A 14,556-nucleotide genomic window follows, 5' to 3' on the forward strand; every position below is an offset into this window, starting at 1 on the left:
TTAGAGTCATTGCTGAGTGGCGTAAGTCGTTCTATGCGTGTTATCTTCTTGAACGTCATCGATGCTGCCTCTGAATTCAAGTACGCCTTCCAGCATATCGTACAAGCACAACGTGAGGTGTTTTTTATGGCCTTCATTCCCCTGGCCCTCTATAGCAGCCGTGACAAGGCACCTCCGCAATCCATGTCCTCTCCCCCCACTCGCTGCTCGCATGCGAGCTTCCTGGATGGTATGCCAGTTGGCCTGAAAGATGAGCTGGCATACCGGTCAAAACACCGCCACATCTCAGGACAGGGGTCCCTGCCCTTCTGGTGGGATTGGTGACATACAGCCGGAGAAAGATTGCACGATACAAGCGAGCTGCACTAGCCTGCTGCATGGCCAAATATGGCAACGTCTCCCAAAGCAGCAGTCGCCCGTCCACGACGACGACGCGGAAGGAACGGACGTAGGGAAGAGAGCGGTCAGGCTCGGTCAGGTGACTACCGCACGTCTTTGATGCCGGGCGAGGCCATCACTTCTAGCTGGCGCCGGCCCTTGCGCAAGAGGAACTCGATGGCGGCAAAGTCCCGCTTCTCGACATCCCGGTGCTTTTTGAACTCGGTCCTCGCAAAGGCCTCGAAATGCGATCGTGCTTCCTGGTTGTTGGGCGAGCAGACGTCAGAAATGGAATCCGGCCGGTCTTCCGATCCAATGCAGCTTAGACTCACAGTGGGCTTCAGCCGGCTCTCGCGAAGACACCGACGGTAGAGGCTCAGGACCTCCTTCTGCAGCCCGGACAGACGCATCGGGGCAGGGGCCATGTCGCCAGAAAGGTCCGAGTTGAGGGCTGGACACAAAGCGACGACGTGTGGCTCGGCAAGACGCAGTGGGAAGAAGGAAAAGTTTCCCATTGTGGGGGTGGAATGAGCTACGTTAGTGGTGTACGGAGTACATAGCTCCAGAGCTGGGGCAAGGCGGCCGGACTAAGGCCTAGCAGATGCAGCGTGGACTCAATCTCCGACCGAGTGCCGAAACACAACCACATCTTCCTTCAGCCAAGACCGCCGAACGAAAGAGACAGAAGTCCAGCGATAAACGTCCGAGGAAGTTAATAGAGATCGATTTCGGTCAACAGAGAGCCGCTCCAAGCACGCCTCTGCTTTATCGGCAGCCATCATGACGCCCGCATTTTCCGTACGTCTCGCGCCTTGCTTTGGGGGATCTGGCCTGGTGCTGGGCTCGCTGCTGACCGCCACAGAGACTTGTCCGCTTCCTGGCCAAGGACGGCCGGACCTACTACGGAGACGCGATCCTGCCATCGGGCGTGACGGACATTGCGCAGGCCAAGCAGGCTCGCATCGTGGTCGGCAATGTGTTTGGCAAGCACGAGGTGACCGATGAGGTTTCCGACATCCGGCTGCTGCTGTCTCCGCTCGCTCCGGAGGATGTGCGCACGGTCCGGTGTCTGGGCCTCAACTACGCCCTGCATGCGAAGGAGGTGAGAAGAAGCCGAGGTGCTGCATATGCCTGTAATGCTGACCGGTAGTAGTCGGGCATGGCGCTGCCCAAGTTCCCGGTCTTGTTCGTACGTGTCCCCCTGCCGATGGACGGAGATGCCGATGTGGCCGGCTGACAGCAGGACAACAGTACAAGCCAGGCACGTCTCTGAGCGGTCCGACAGACCCGATCCCGGTGCACGCGATGGCGCAGAAGGGCGAGGGCCTCGACTACGAGTGCGAGCTGGTGATTGTGATTGGCAAAAAGTGCGCCGACGTGACGGAGGCTAACGCGCTCGATCACGTGCTCGGCTATGCCGTCGGCGACGACGTCTCGCACCGCGAGTGGCAGATCAAGCTCGGCGGCGGCCAGTGGTCGCTCGGCAAGGGCTTCGACGGCTGGGCGCCGTGGGGACCCGGCATCGTCAGCACCAGGCTCATCCCCGACCCGCAGACGCTCGCGATCTCGACGAAGCTCAACGGCCAGGTCGTGCAGGACAGCAACACGTCCGACATGATCTTCAACGTCCGCAAGACCATTGCCTTTCTGAGCCAGGGCACCACCCTCCTGCCGGGCGACGTGATCTTTACCGGAACGTATGTGCAGGCCCCCCCCCAGACCGTCTTCCGATGTAGCCATGATGCTGACAGCGAGGGACAGGCCGTCGGGTGTTGGCATGGGCCGGAAGCCACAGCTCTGGCTCAAGGACGGAGACGTGGTGGAGGTGTCGCTCGAGAATGTCGGCACCTGCACCAACAAGGTCGAGTTTTCCTCCAGAGATGTCGCCAAGCTGTAGATGTAGGCTAGGCGAACTGCTTGGTACGGATGCTAGTTTGTCTGTTTGATGCTGTTTGCGGCGCTTGATGTCATTGGACACAGTCGTGTGGATATGTTGGTTAGGGTTGATCACAAGATGGATTGCATGTCAGAGACAGAGTACCTTCGTATTGGCGAGAAGCGTCCAGGAGAGGTCGATCGGGCCAGGCCGAGGTGATAGTACCAAGACTGGCTACAGACAGTATTTCAACTCTATCAGAAGTATCACCACCCATTCATAAGATTGCTCTCTGCTCAATAGGCTACCTACGTAATGGGCCATTCGAGATCAATTCATATCAGCCATCGCTTGCATCACGACTATGGCTTCCTTGCCAAAGAGGAGGTGCTCAAACTCTGCTGACTGCAGACATCAACCAGCATGGACGCACCAGAGAGCCAAAAACATAGATAGCTTCCTTGGCTTTGTGGGGCTTTGGCAGCTGAAAAGCTTTGTGATCTGGTCGCGGCCTAAGCCGGCGCTAAGATAGGCATTGGCCATTGGATTGGCAACGACTCTACAGAAGCAGTGCTCACAATGAGAAGGAACGGGGGCATGGAGGTGTTCTCAGACCTCTTAGAGATTCACGACGAGAAGTTTGCTAAAGGCAGAGCAGTCCCATAACAATCAACTCTGTTCTGCTCTAATTTTGTTTGGTCTGTCTCTGCGTTTGTGTTCAAGCCCAAATGATTGACCGACACGTTCATTACAAAGACTGACAGCGCTGTCTTACGTTGAAGAATATGATAGCTTCAGATAGTCTTTCTGTCTACTCTGAACGGCGGCTAGTTTTTTCCGCTAAATCAGCACTCTGATCTAGGTATAGAGCTGCTACATACAACCTTTCGACAATGCGCATACGGTGCAGCGAACGTAGTGGCAGAGAGCCTACAGAGTCTGGTCACCGAGGAGACAGCTGCGTTTAGCTGAATGCGGCCTAGAGCTTAGGCTGGATCATCCTAGGCGGAACACAGCCACGACGATGATGTCAGACGGCGATGCGACCAATGAGCGAGGCCGGATCAGTGCACGGGAGTCGCCTAATGAAACAGCAAAGCAGCCTTGGCTGTCAGCCGTGACTGACTGGCGGCATTTGTCTGAGGGGAAGCTGGCGATGCAAGGCTCTACAGTAGTACTGCCACTGCCACTGGCAGTTGGCCTTGGTCCCTGTTGTTATCAGTGGCATTCCGCACCTTTTTCTAGCAGTCAAGGTGATTACGGCGACAAACATGGCGTTCTCACTAGAGGAAATGTACCAGCAGGAAGTAGTGTCACTGGCGATCCCATATCACGGCGACGACGACGGCACGGCAGATTTCGACAAGCAGGCCAAAGGCAAGGAGAGGGCAGACGAGAAGGATGAAGCAATGAGGCCGATAATAGAGGCAGAGGAGCAGGACACGGAAACAGACACGGATACGGACGAAGAGAAAGACAAGAGACGGCTGCCGCGACCTGGGAGTGGCTCCGGAGACGATACCGACGCGGACTATGACGATTTGAGCTGGATGTCGGTGCCTCCACCAGCGGCACTGACAGAAGGCCTGACGAGCGATCTGGCCGAGGTCCTGGTTGAAATTGCACGGTCGTCGATCGAGGGTGTGCAGGCGCGGGCAGCCCAGAAGATGGCAGAGCGGGCGGCACGCGCAGAGCAGGCGCAAATAGACAAGGCCAAGGCGGGTGTGGTGACAGCCGAAGAGGTAGCCGAAAGAGCAGCGCAGACGCTCGTCGAAGAGAGAGGCTGGCCTCTGGCCAATCGGTCGCTAGAGCTGGACATGCTCAAGGGCAAGGGCAAGGAGTCAGCAGAGCCAGAGACGGCCGTGTCGAGCAGTGTGGAAGCGTGGCCGCAGACGCAGACGAAGATGCAGACGCAGAAGCAGACACAGCCATTGCCGAGCTCCGTGTCGGAGAGGCGATCGCGCAGCCGGATGTTCGCAGCCCGACTTCTTCGCCACGTTCACGTGCACAGCCGCAGTCAGAACAGCGCGGAGAGCAGTGCGGCGGGCGCGGCAGCAGGCGCGACAGCAGCGGCCGAGAGGGACCTGCAATGGCTGCAGCAGAACCGCTGGCTCCTGACGGCGGAGTCGGGCATGACGGTGACGGCACCGCTGCGGGCGGCGATGCTCCCCGGCCAGGCGACGACGGCGATGCCGGAGCCGATGTGAGTGATGACGTAATGCTGTTGTTGTTGATGCTTACTAATCAACAAAAACAGCGAGTGCATTTCGTGTTTTGACGAGACGCCAGCACGGGAGGCGGTGCGGCGAGTCTGTCACAGCTACTGTCTTGGATGTTTCCGGCAGCTGGTGGCGACGGCGGTGTCGAACGAGGCGCAGTTCCCGGCCAAGTGCTGTCTGAACGAGGTGCCGTCGAGGACGATTCGGCGTCACGTGACACGAGAAGTATGGCAACGGTATGCGGCCAAAGCAGCGGAGCTGGCGGTGCCAGTGAGCGAGCGGCTATACTGTGCGGCGGTGAACTGCGGAATGTACGTACCGGCTTCACAGCAGAGCCGAGCAGCGCGGATCGGGCGATGCAGCGGGGGCCACGAGACGTGCACGATGTGCCGGCAAATAGCGCATGGGACGGGCAGCAAGCGAGGGCCATGCGCGGAAGATCGAGACGGACAGCTGGCGGACGAGCTGGCAGCAGACGCGGGCTGGCGACGGTGTCAGCAGTGCTCAGTGCTGATCGAGCATGCGGATGCGTGCCAGCACATGACGTGTCGCTGCGGCGGGCAGTTCTGCTACGTGTGCGGTGCAGTCTGGCGAACGTGTGAGTGCACGATGGAGGACCTGCAGGAGCTGAAGGCGCGGGCAGCAGAGCGACAGGCAGCACGGGCGGAGCGAGAGCGGGCAGCAGAGGCAGCAACAGCGGTGGCAGACCAAGAGCTACAGGAGCTGCGGGAGGCGCTGCGTGCGGTCGAGGAGCTGGAGCGGGAAGAGACGCAGCGACAGGAGCGACAGCAGGCCGAGCGGACGGGACGACTAGAGCGGCTGCGGGACCGACGTGAGGCCGTGCTGCGACGCGAGGCGCCACGACAACACGTCCAGCTGGCGGCCGACCTGCAACGCCTGACAGGCCGACAGGAGGAGACGGCACGCAAGCGACGACGACAGCAGCGAGCAGACCACCAGCAGGCGCAAGACGAGGCGCGTGCGGCACAGCAGGCAGACCAGGCGAGCGAGCAGACGGCGGCAGCTGCCGAGGCCGAGCAGCTGGTCCGGACGGCCGAGCAGGCCTGGGCGGCCGACTACAGCGCGCGCGTGCGGCTGGAGCAGCGCGTCGAGGCTGGGTATCGCGCCGACCTGCTGGCCGACGTCACGCTCTGGGCCGACCGGCCAGATCGGCTGTCGCGCATCGACGCCGCCGTGCGCGTGCTCATGCGCCGCAACGACGGCCGCCTCGACGCCTATCTGCGCTGGCGCGATGGCCAGCTGGCAGCTGTGCGCTGTCGGGCCGACGAGAATCGTGCCATGGGCGACGAGCTGCGGACCCGTGCGCGGAGACTGGCTGCTGAGACCCAGCTGGCTCACAGGACGGCCCTGTGCCGGGTGCACGACGCGGAACGCACGTGGGTGCGCGTGGTCGCGGCAGAACGCTGCCGCCAGCTCGAGGCCATGCTCGCGGTCAAGCGGCGGCTCGGACTCGCTGGCTCGGCTGTCCCGGCCGACGCGGAACTGCTGCTGCTGATCGAGTTCGACGGCGCCGGCACGCTCGACGGCGTCGACATCGAGGACTGCCTGCGGCTGCAGGAAACAGAACAGGACGCGCGAGAGAGGGTGCAGGACAGTTCTGCTTAACACGGACAGCGACGGCCTTTCAACTGGATCTTTTTCCTTGGTGATACAATACTCTGTAAGAATACGCCTTCCCTGCATAATAGAAATAACATAAGACATGGCAGAGGAAGGGGACAATGTCCCGACCAGCCGCTCTTGCTCCATCCTGTTCCTCTCTTCGTTCTTGGTGGCCGGAGCTGGGCTGCCCGAAGCAGCAATGGCCCGCTCCGAGAATGCCGATTCCATTTCATTCCATTCTGTGCCGTTCTGTTCTGACCGTTCTGTCGTGGTGTGCACCGCCCCGCTTAGTACACCTTCTTCTTCTCGTCGAAGCTGACCTTGCCGGGGCCGCTGTTGACGAGCAGCAGGAGACCGCCGACGATAGAGAGGATCTGGAAGAAGTCGTACTTGGCAAAGTCCTTGTGGGGGTGGTGATCGTGGAGCTGGGCGTCGGCAAGTTAGCAGAAGACACACAGACGACCGACAACAGACAAGAGACAACCAAGAAAGACCCACCGTCCAGAAGTTGTTGACCAGCACGTTGAACACGCTCAGGATCACCACCAGCAGCGTCGCGCTGGCCTTGGCCTTGAAACCGACCACGACCATGACGCAGGCCACGAGTCCGACCAGCGACACGAGCACGCGCCCGATCGTCCACTCGCCGCTGAAGACGAAGCCGATGAAGAGGAAGATGAGCAGGACCCGGCCGGCTAGCTGAAAGTACATCTTGCGGTCCTTCTCCTCCAGCTGCGGCAGCCCGGCAAACGCCTGCGTCTTGCGGATCCACGAGTCCGACAGCACCATCAGCAGCCCGCCCATGACCGAGAGGTTGCGCAGGAAAAAGTTGAGGTCGAAGATGAGCCCGTACCCGAGCGCCTGGCTGACCACCACGCCGATCAGTCCGCTCACCGCGTACCCCGAGTGCCGCCGCATGATCACCAGCGTCGAGCACGACGCCATCACCAGCACGTTGCCGACGAGAAAGAGGTGCGTGAGGCCCCAGGGAACTGCAGGTGTCAGTGGAGGAGAAAGAGAAAGAACAAGACAGGGAAAAGCTCACTGTGTCGGTATTCGCTCAGGTACCGCAGCTGGTCGCTGAACTGCGTGATGATGCGCAGAGCGTCCTCCAGAAAGGTCACCACGATGAGGAACCGCCCAATGGCCGGCAGATACCTGTGACCGCGTCAGCAAGAGCAGGGGGCCGTGCAGCCGCGACAATCCAGGGGCGAGAGGGGACCCACGGCTTCACCGGCTCGCTGTAGGTGTCCAGCAGATCCTCAATCTTGCTCGTCTGCTGGCGGATCGCGTCCAGCGGACCGGACGGATCCGTGTCCACGTCGGGCGAGTTGCCAAACGGATTCGCCTGGCCGATGCCGTAGCCGGCGCCACTTCCACGCATGTGAGCCATGTTGGGGGAGAGGTAGGGGTAGGAGTTGGACGTCGAGAAGTCGAGGCGCGTAAAGGCGAGCTTCCGTCTCCAACTGTCAGCTTGGACGACGTGTCCCGAGGATCGTGCACGATGAGCAGAGAGCTTTCGAACGGGAGTGTTGATTCGTAGATCTGTCTTTGCTTTTTGCTTTTGGCTGTTTCGCTTTTCGTTGAAGGCACCTCTTGGCGCGCGAGGGGTCGAGAAGAAGAGGCTAGGATGAGGCCGGCAGAAAAAGGAGGATGGGACGTAAGAGAAAATACGCTGAGTCTATATATACATCAATATGACAGAGACACACAGTGTCTGAGAAGAAAGAGAGGCGAGGTACGAGTCAGCGACAACGTGCGGAGGACGAGTGGTGCGGGTATGGTCGAAGCCGTCTGGTAATGTCCCTCGTACGCTTCGTGGTGTAATCTGTCAAGACGGCAGCCGATGCTCGACTTGCAAGAAAGCAGGAGAAAACGTGAGCTCTGCCAGTGCTACAACGCCCCTATTACAATGTGTCCTTTCTGGCGGCCTAGGTAGAGTTCGGCAGGTAGGGGCCGCAAGTACCGAATGTGGCATGTGTACCTGTGACGTAGCCCTGCGTACGGCCTACTGCCAAGTCCTTCTGGGCCCGGGATACTTGCGCTCGTGCCCACACCCATCAGCTAATAGCTCAGATGTGGGGACTTTAAAACATTAGTGCAACTCTGTTTTCTCCCTTCCAAACCCTCAGAACAGACAGAGCACGAGGTCTGCTCGTGTCGGAGGGAGTGCGAGGCTATACGGAGTAATAGGGTACAAACTGTATGGAGTACGGGTACGGGTACTCGTACTCGCAAATTAGACAAGACCCGGTCCCTCCCAATCCCCATAAGCATCGTGACCTAATGGTTTATGCTTGTTCGCATCGCCACTATGCTTACGTAAGCGGCTATTGTTCAAGGCGTGTCGGTGTTTTGTTCTTCCTCGCCACCGTCCGTCTCTGGGTCTTGTCGTCCTGCCGTCCGTCACAGGCAGCCACGGCCACAAACCCCTCTTTCCTTGCCACGGACGCAACCGGGAAGTGTGGCGCCGAAAGGATGCGCAGACAAAGCACATGGCAGTCCAAATGCCTATTTGGGTGTCTAAACTCCCATTACGTAATTCTTCAAACGCGTAAGCCGCTGTTCTTCGTGCTTACATCCATGTATATTACAGCCCAATATTAAGACAGGAAAAAATGCACGACCCCCCCGCTCACTGCGTCTTCTTCGTGGTTGGACCGCTCCCTAAGAGTTCGCTCTCGACCAGCAGCCGCCACATGCACCACAGGTAGCAGAGGCCGAATCCGGCGGCGCCGATGCCGACGTTGGTCACGACCCAGAGGTCGGGCTTGTCGGGCGGCGGAGCGGCAAAGTGCTCGAGGACGTGCCAGACGGCCATGGCGAGGTAAAAGGGCGCGTGCAGCAGCGTGGCCGACCAGAGGACACCAGGACCGGCCGGATCAGCTGCCGCATCGGGACCAGGCCCGGGGCCGACGTAGACCGACAGGGACGTGGGCGGCAGGCCCAGCAGAAAGGCCCACAGCAGGGTCAAGACGGCGTAGGGCACGCGCAGGTCGACGCGCTGCAGCAGCGGGAAGAGCGTCCAGACGGCCAGCAGGTTGGCAAAGCCGACCCATGCGCGCGTGTTGCGGCCGAGTCCGCCGGCGCCGGCCAGCAGCAGGGTCATCGGCAGCAGCGGCAGCAGCACGCTCTTCTCGTGCACCTGGTAGCTGAAGAGGAAAAAGGCCCAGGCCGACGCGGCAAAAGCGAGCGGCAGCAGCAGGCGCCGCGGCCGCAGCAGCAAGACGGCGCTCGGTGGCAGCACGGCTGCCAGCGTGGCGGCGAGCGAGAGTCGCTGCAGCAGTGCCTCTGGATAGGCACGCAGCTTGACGAGCACGTTGGCCGCGCACCAGAAGTTGGCCACCTTGTCCTCGAACAGGCCGCGAGCCAGGGGGAAGACCCGGTGAATCAGCTGAGCGAGCTGCTCGAGAAGGGCGTAGGGGGGCGACGACAGGCTGGGCTGCAGATAGGCAGCTGCAGCTGGCCAGCGGAGGCCGATGGCGTCGACGAGCTGCTGGAGGACGGGCAGGGCCAGTGGCGGCACTGCGGCGTCGGGTGCGAGCTCCGGGCGGGCATGCACGCCGGCACGGAGATCCGAGAGGGTGCCGAGAGCGAGGGGCAGCAGCAGCAGAGCAAACGCGACGAGAGTGACGATGGCGACGGCGAGCAGACGAGCTGGGGCGCGAACAGCACCGGCACGCAGACAGCTGCCGAGAAGAAAGGCAAAGACAGGCAGGGCGTAGTAGAGGGCCATCTGCTTGAAGCCGAGGGCGGCGACGAAGAAGACGGCAGCCCAGAGCAGTCGATCGGCCAGCATGCTGGACAGGCTGGCCGTCACAAAGCCGAGCATGATGGTGTTGTACTGGAAGTGGACGTGGTCGACCAACAGAGTGGCCGGCTGCAGCAGGACGGCAGTCAGGGCGACAGCAGCAGTCCAAGAGGCACCGCTGCCGCTGAGACGACTAAAGCGGCGCACAAAGACAACGACGGCCGGGACGTAGACGACGTACTCGGAGACCAAGACAGTGGCACGCATATAGACCTTGAGGGCGGGATCCTCGAGTCCGCGCGAAGAGCGAAGAGCAAACCAGAGGGGGTTGATCAATGTGCCGAGACGGCCGAGCAGCCAGCTGTGGTAGGCCGTCAGAGGTGGGTAGTCGAGGCCCCACCATTCGAGATCGTGGAAGTACCATTGAGAGACGGGGAGATGAGTAGTGATTTCCATCCAGTGGCGTTGAGCTTCGTAGTCGCCGTAGAGGGGAGGTTTATTGAAACCTGGGTGGTGAGCGGGGGGGAGAGGAGAAAACGAGCGAAGCGAGGAAAGAAGAAAGGGAGATCGAGCGAAGCGAGGAAAGAAGAGAGGAGAAAGCGAGCGAAGCGAGGATTAAAAGAAAACAAACCTGAATAGCCCCAAAGACCGGCAGCCCAGCGAAAGAGACCGGCAGCCATGAGGATCAGCGGCAGCAGTTCCCATTGCGATGCGGCACCGCGAGCCGGCCAGAGGAAGGCGGCCAGCGGGAAGGCCGGCGATCGAGCGAGTCCATCGGGCGTGCGCGGACTCTTGTTTGGTTTGGACGAGGTAGTGGTAGTGGTGGTGGTAGTGGTGCCGACAGCTGCCGTCTTCTTGGCCGGCTTCCGGCGCAGCCTATGGGGAGAGGGGCCGACCATGTTGGGCCGGAAAGCGAAAGACGGACGACAAACGACGGACAGCTAACGGACGCGTTCGGTGGCAGACGCCGGCATCTGTCGTGGGATGAGATGGTGTGTGCAAGACCAAGAAAGCGGCCCTTTTTCGGACGTCGGAATTCTGCGCTCCAATGGCCAATGTGGCCAGAAGACGGAACGGCAGCTCCTTCCTGTTTCCCCTGTAATTGTGGCGCGCCAGCCCCACCAGATTGCATGCCCCACTGCAGGCTGTAGAGGCACGGGATGAGGGGATGTCGAGTCGATCAGGACGACACGCACAAAAAGGCCGTGAGTTGGATGGACGACCAGACCAGTAGTGATCTTCACTCTCACTGTATCACCGTACCGGCCACTCGCCTCTGCCACCGTTCCCAAGACGCCCACCCCAGCCACCCATCACGCCACGCATGCCCTTCGCCTTTGTCCTGCCGACCACGTCGGCCTTCTCGTTGGACGATGCCTACGCCTGTCCGACGCACCCGTCGCTGCTGCGCGGCGCCACCACCTACCGCGGCGTCGTCCGCGACACCCTCAAGAAGCACAAGCGCCTGCCGCCCGAGGCCCAGGCCGCGAGCCTGGCCCTGGTCGTGTCGAGCCTGGAGGACTACCTGCCCTATCTGATGGTGATGGGATGCCGCGACAAGGCCAGCCAGGCAGCAAACCAATTCGGCGTCCAAGTCGTCCCCGCATCCTCCCCGGCCTCGTCTGTCTGCGTCTCCTCCTGGCGACCGACCATGGCCGGCTCGCGCGTCCCCGGCCGCCAGCCGGCCCGCGTGGCCGTCCGCTCGCTCGACCACGAGACCGCCTTCGTGCTCGCTACTCTCGGCCATGCCCGCACGCTGCAGGCTCGTGCTGCTCTGCAGCCGCTGCAGGCGGCCACGTCGGTCGCACCGGCTGGACCACAACAGCGCGCGTCGGCCGTCGCTGCTGCCACGCGCCATCTCCTGGACGCTGCCTCCGTGCTTACGTACGCAGCCACACAGATGGAGATGCCGGCATGTTCTACCTCGCCCATCCCCTACGACATACACCCTGCCCTCCTCCGGGCCCATGCCGGCCTCGCCCTCGCCGAGGCCACCCTCCTGGCCGTCCTCAAGGATGACCCCTACCCGGCCGTCATGGCACAGCGTCGCAACGAGCTCGACCGCGAGTGGATGTACAAGGCCCCCGACATTCCGCGCGTTCGCGCTCACCTCTTTGCTCGTCTCTGTCTGGCTGCTGCCGAACACGTCGGCCGCGCCTTGGCCTCGGCCTCGTCCGCCTTTGCTTCTTCTTCGTCTTCGTCCTCGTCCTCATCCTCGTCATCATCTTCCCCCTACACCCGCTACCTCGACGACCTTCGCCGGACGGCGCGCGCCAGAGCCTGTCGCTTCTTCGCCATCGACGCTGAGCTGGCTGGCCACACCGGCACCGCCCTCGCCTGGCTGCACGCTGCCCTGCAGGAACTCGGCGACAGCTCAGCCGGCAGCGATGCTACTACCTCCACCACTGGCTCTGTGGCCACAGCTTCCTCCTCGTCCTCCTCCCGCAAAAACTTGCTTGCGCGCATCAAAAAAGACCGCTTCGAAAAGCACGAGGACCGCCGGCTGGCCCGTGGTGTCGGCTGGGGCGCCGATGCCGGCCGCCTCGATGAGACCCGCGTCGTCGAGATGCTCGACGCCAAGTGGACCAAACAGAACGACACTGTACGTGTGTGCTTTGACCTATCTATATCTGTACTACCTTTTTGCTGACATCCCTCTTCTACCCCCAGATCAACACCCAGCTCATCCCCCCCTATGGCCCGCTGCTGGCACAGATGCCTTCTGGCCGCGACGTCCACACCGTCAAGCCATTTGACCCGCCCGTGCTCGATTCGGCCGTCCTCGAGGCCATGCGCGCGCCTCCAGACCCGCTCGACAGCAACGCCCTCAGCCTCGGACCTGATGTCGACTCCAGCAGTGACGACGACCAGTCGGCCACGGCCAGCTCGCGCGACGACCGCGCTCAACGGTCCTACTACTAGGCTGCCTGTTCGTGTATTTCACAATCATGACCTCTCTCTAGCCTGCGTTTCACACAATCACCAGCTTTTCAATCTCTCGCCTGGCCACGTCAATCACCTTCTCGCACGAGTGTCGCCCGCTCTCGGCCGCGCTCTCCAGTGCCAGCCCAGCCTCCAGACAGGCCTGTCGCACCTGAAACCGCATCTCCATCAGCTGCACAATATCGCGCAGCCCCAGATGGACCGAGAACGATGCCTCTGTCGACAGCGGGCCGTCCATGTTGAGTCGCGGCCTCACCGACGCGCTGCTGCTGGCAATCTCATCCTTGTTCGCCCGGATCCCGTACACGTCCACCTTGAGGAGTGCCCGCACCACCAGCCGCCACAGCGTCGGCTCCACCAGGCTGCCGTCCATGCCCGCCATCGTCAGGCACATATCCTCCCACGGCGCCAGTCCGCCCCAGATTCCGCCGTACGCTCGCACCGACATCGACAGCCGCTGTCGCGCCGCCTCCGCCCGCATTGCCTCTGCATCCACCATCGCGATGATCCGCCGGTACGCGTGTGCGATCACCGGCAGCAACATCCCCAGCATCCCCGTGTTGTGATACATCTGCATCGACGGCGCCTGTGTCTGCGTCTGCGCCTCCGCCATGCTGGCCGGCGGCGAGCACTCCGCGCACTGGACCACTTCGTACGCCACGCGTGCTGCTGTTCGTGCCACCCGCAGTGCTGCCGTCACGTCGCTCGGCAGCGGCCGCAGCGACTCCATCGCCAGGAAGAGCCGTCCGCTGCAGTCGCATGGCGGGCTGGGTGCCGGCGTCGTCGGCCAGCTCGCAGTTGCCGAGGCTGAAACAGAAGGACAAGATTCGCTGGCCAGAGGGACCGGGTCTGTCACGGTCTGGCTCTGATCCGGTCTGCCGGCTGGCGTGTCGCCCTGGGTGCTCCCAAAATCAATGTTGGACATTTCCAGAATGTCCCAGCCGCCCCAGATACACGCTCGTCCAGGCTCTCTCGGCCGTGACACAGGTGCTGCTGGAGTCTGCGTCTGTGTCTGTGCTTGCATCAAAGTCGACATCGGTGCACCTGGCTCCATCATCGGGTCCAGTCCCGGGTCGCCGAGCCCGAGAAGATCAAAGAAGAAGCTGCCCGGCGTGGCTGCCTGGTCGGTCAAGAAGGACAGACCCTCCATGTCGATCTCGAGAGGCGGCACGGCAGAAGCAGCAACAGTCGTGTCGGTGCTGGCAGCTCTGGCAGTGCTGGCAGTGACGACATGGAACGAAGACATCGCGTCGGCTGTCGTCTCGAAATCCGGGCGTGGCCGCTTTCGAGGTCGACCCATCGGGCGCTGCGCCGAATACACACAGTCCACGCCGTCGCGTCGGCAGCGATAGCAGCCGTCCGGCTCCTTGGAGCAGGCTAGCTTTCGCTTCCCTGGCCTCAGAGACAGTCAGCCATGGATGCGCAGACAGAAGGATAATAACGTACGGCACTCATCACAGGCCCGGTGCTTGGGCTGCGTGCTCGGGTTCGGCGGTTCGGACATGGCTAATAACCAGCGGCCCCTTTCGATCTCGGTGGAGGGTGATGTATCGGCGGAAGATGAGGTGGCAAACGGTCGATGGAAACGGCAGCTCAGGCAGCAGCCAGCCGACGCATGCTGCCCCTTTGGTTTGGTTGAGCAGTGCGCATAGTAAGCAAGGTCAGCCGGGCGTCTGTTGTTCTTTCCAAAACGAGCAACGGATCGGGGAGCGGAGTTTCGGATAGTTCTCTTACTGCACTAATTCTTGGTATAAGCTGAAGTACTG

At 61.5% G+C, this 14,556-nt stretch overlaps 6 protein-coding genes across 6 annotated transcripts; 3 read left to right on the forward strand and 3 right to left on the reverse strand.

Annotated features, from left to right (window-relative positions):
• Nucleotides 1–482: 482 nt before the first annotated feature.
• Nucleotides 483–893, reverse strand: CMQ_92 (heat repeat protein; the record flags this gene model as incomplete). Its single annotated transcript, XM_014314031.1, has 2 exons — nucleotides 483–638; nucleotides 711–893. The coding sequence occupies 2 exons, from the start codon at nucleotides 891–893 to the stop codon at nucleotides 483–485; spliced, it is 339 nt and encodes a 112-aa protein (XP_014169506.1).
• A 265-nt stretch (nucleotides 894–1,158) lies between these two features.
• Nucleotides 1,159–2,275, forward strand: CMQ_211 (fumarylacetoacetate hydrolase family protein; the record flags this gene model as incomplete). Its single annotated transcript, XM_014313833.1, has 5 exons — nucleotides 1,159–1,176; nucleotides 1,241–1,480; nucleotides 1,532–1,567; nucleotides 1,630–2,075; nucleotides 2,140–2,275. 5 exons carry the CDS (start codon nucleotides 1,159–1,161, stop codon nucleotides 2,273–2,275), a joined length of 876 nt encoding a protein of 291 aa, XP_014169308.1.
• Nucleotides 2,276–3,525: 1,250 nt separating this feature from the next.
• CMQ_260 (ibr domain containing protein) lies at nucleotides 3,526–6,099 on the forward strand (the record flags this gene model as incomplete). The annotated part of the gene is made up of 2 exons (XM_014313882.1): nucleotides 3,526–4,457; nucleotides 4,512–6,099. 2 exons carry the CDS (start codon nucleotides 3,526–3,528, stop codon nucleotides 6,097–6,099), a joined length of 2,520 nt encoding a protein of 839 aa, XP_014169357.1.
• A 284-nt stretch (nucleotides 6,100–6,383) lies between these two features.
• Nucleotides 6,384–10,746, reverse strand: CMQ_196 (copii-coated vesicle protein 4; the record flags this gene model as incomplete). The annotated part of the gene is made up of 6 exons (XM_014313818.1): nucleotides 6,384–6,521; nucleotides 6,595–7,088; nucleotides 7,142–7,254; nucleotides 7,323–7,721; nucleotides 8,736–10,353; nucleotides 10,479–10,746. The coding sequence occupies 6 exons, from the start codon at nucleotides 10,744–10,746 to the stop codon at nucleotides 6,384–6,386; spliced, it is 3,030 nt and encodes a 1,009-aa protein (XP_014169293.1).
• Nucleotides 10,747–11,171: 425 nt separating this feature from the next.
• On the forward strand, nucleotides 11,172–12,769 carry CMQ_6 (pH-response regulator protein palc; the record flags this gene model as incomplete). Its single annotated transcript, XM_014313945.1, has 2 exons — nucleotides 11,172–12,449; nucleotides 12,518–12,769. The coding sequence occupies 2 exons, from the start codon at nucleotides 11,172–11,174 to the stop codon at nucleotides 12,767–12,769; spliced, it is 1,530 nt and encodes a 509-aa protein (XP_014169420.1).
• Nucleotides 12,770–12,818: 49 nt separating this feature from the next.
• CMQ_233 (fungal transcriptional regulatory protein) lies at nucleotides 12,819–14,294 on the reverse strand (the record flags this gene model as incomplete). The annotated part of the gene is made up of 2 exons (XM_014313855.1): nucleotides 12,819–14,182; nucleotides 14,237–14,294. 2 exons carry the CDS (start codon nucleotides 14,292–14,294, stop codon nucleotides 12,819–12,821), a joined length of 1,422 nt encoding a protein of 473 aa, XP_014169330.1.
• Between the last annotated feature and the right edge of the window lie 262 nt (nucleotides 14,295–14,556).

Source organism: Grosmannia clavigera (assembly GCF_000143105.1).
Source record: "Grosmannia clavigera kw1407 unplaced genomic scaffold GCSC_179, whole genome shotgun sequence".
Classification (NCBI taxonomy): Eukaryota; Fungi; Ascomycota; class Sordariomycetes; order Ophiostomatales; family Ophiostomataceae; genus Leptographium; species Leptographium clavigerum.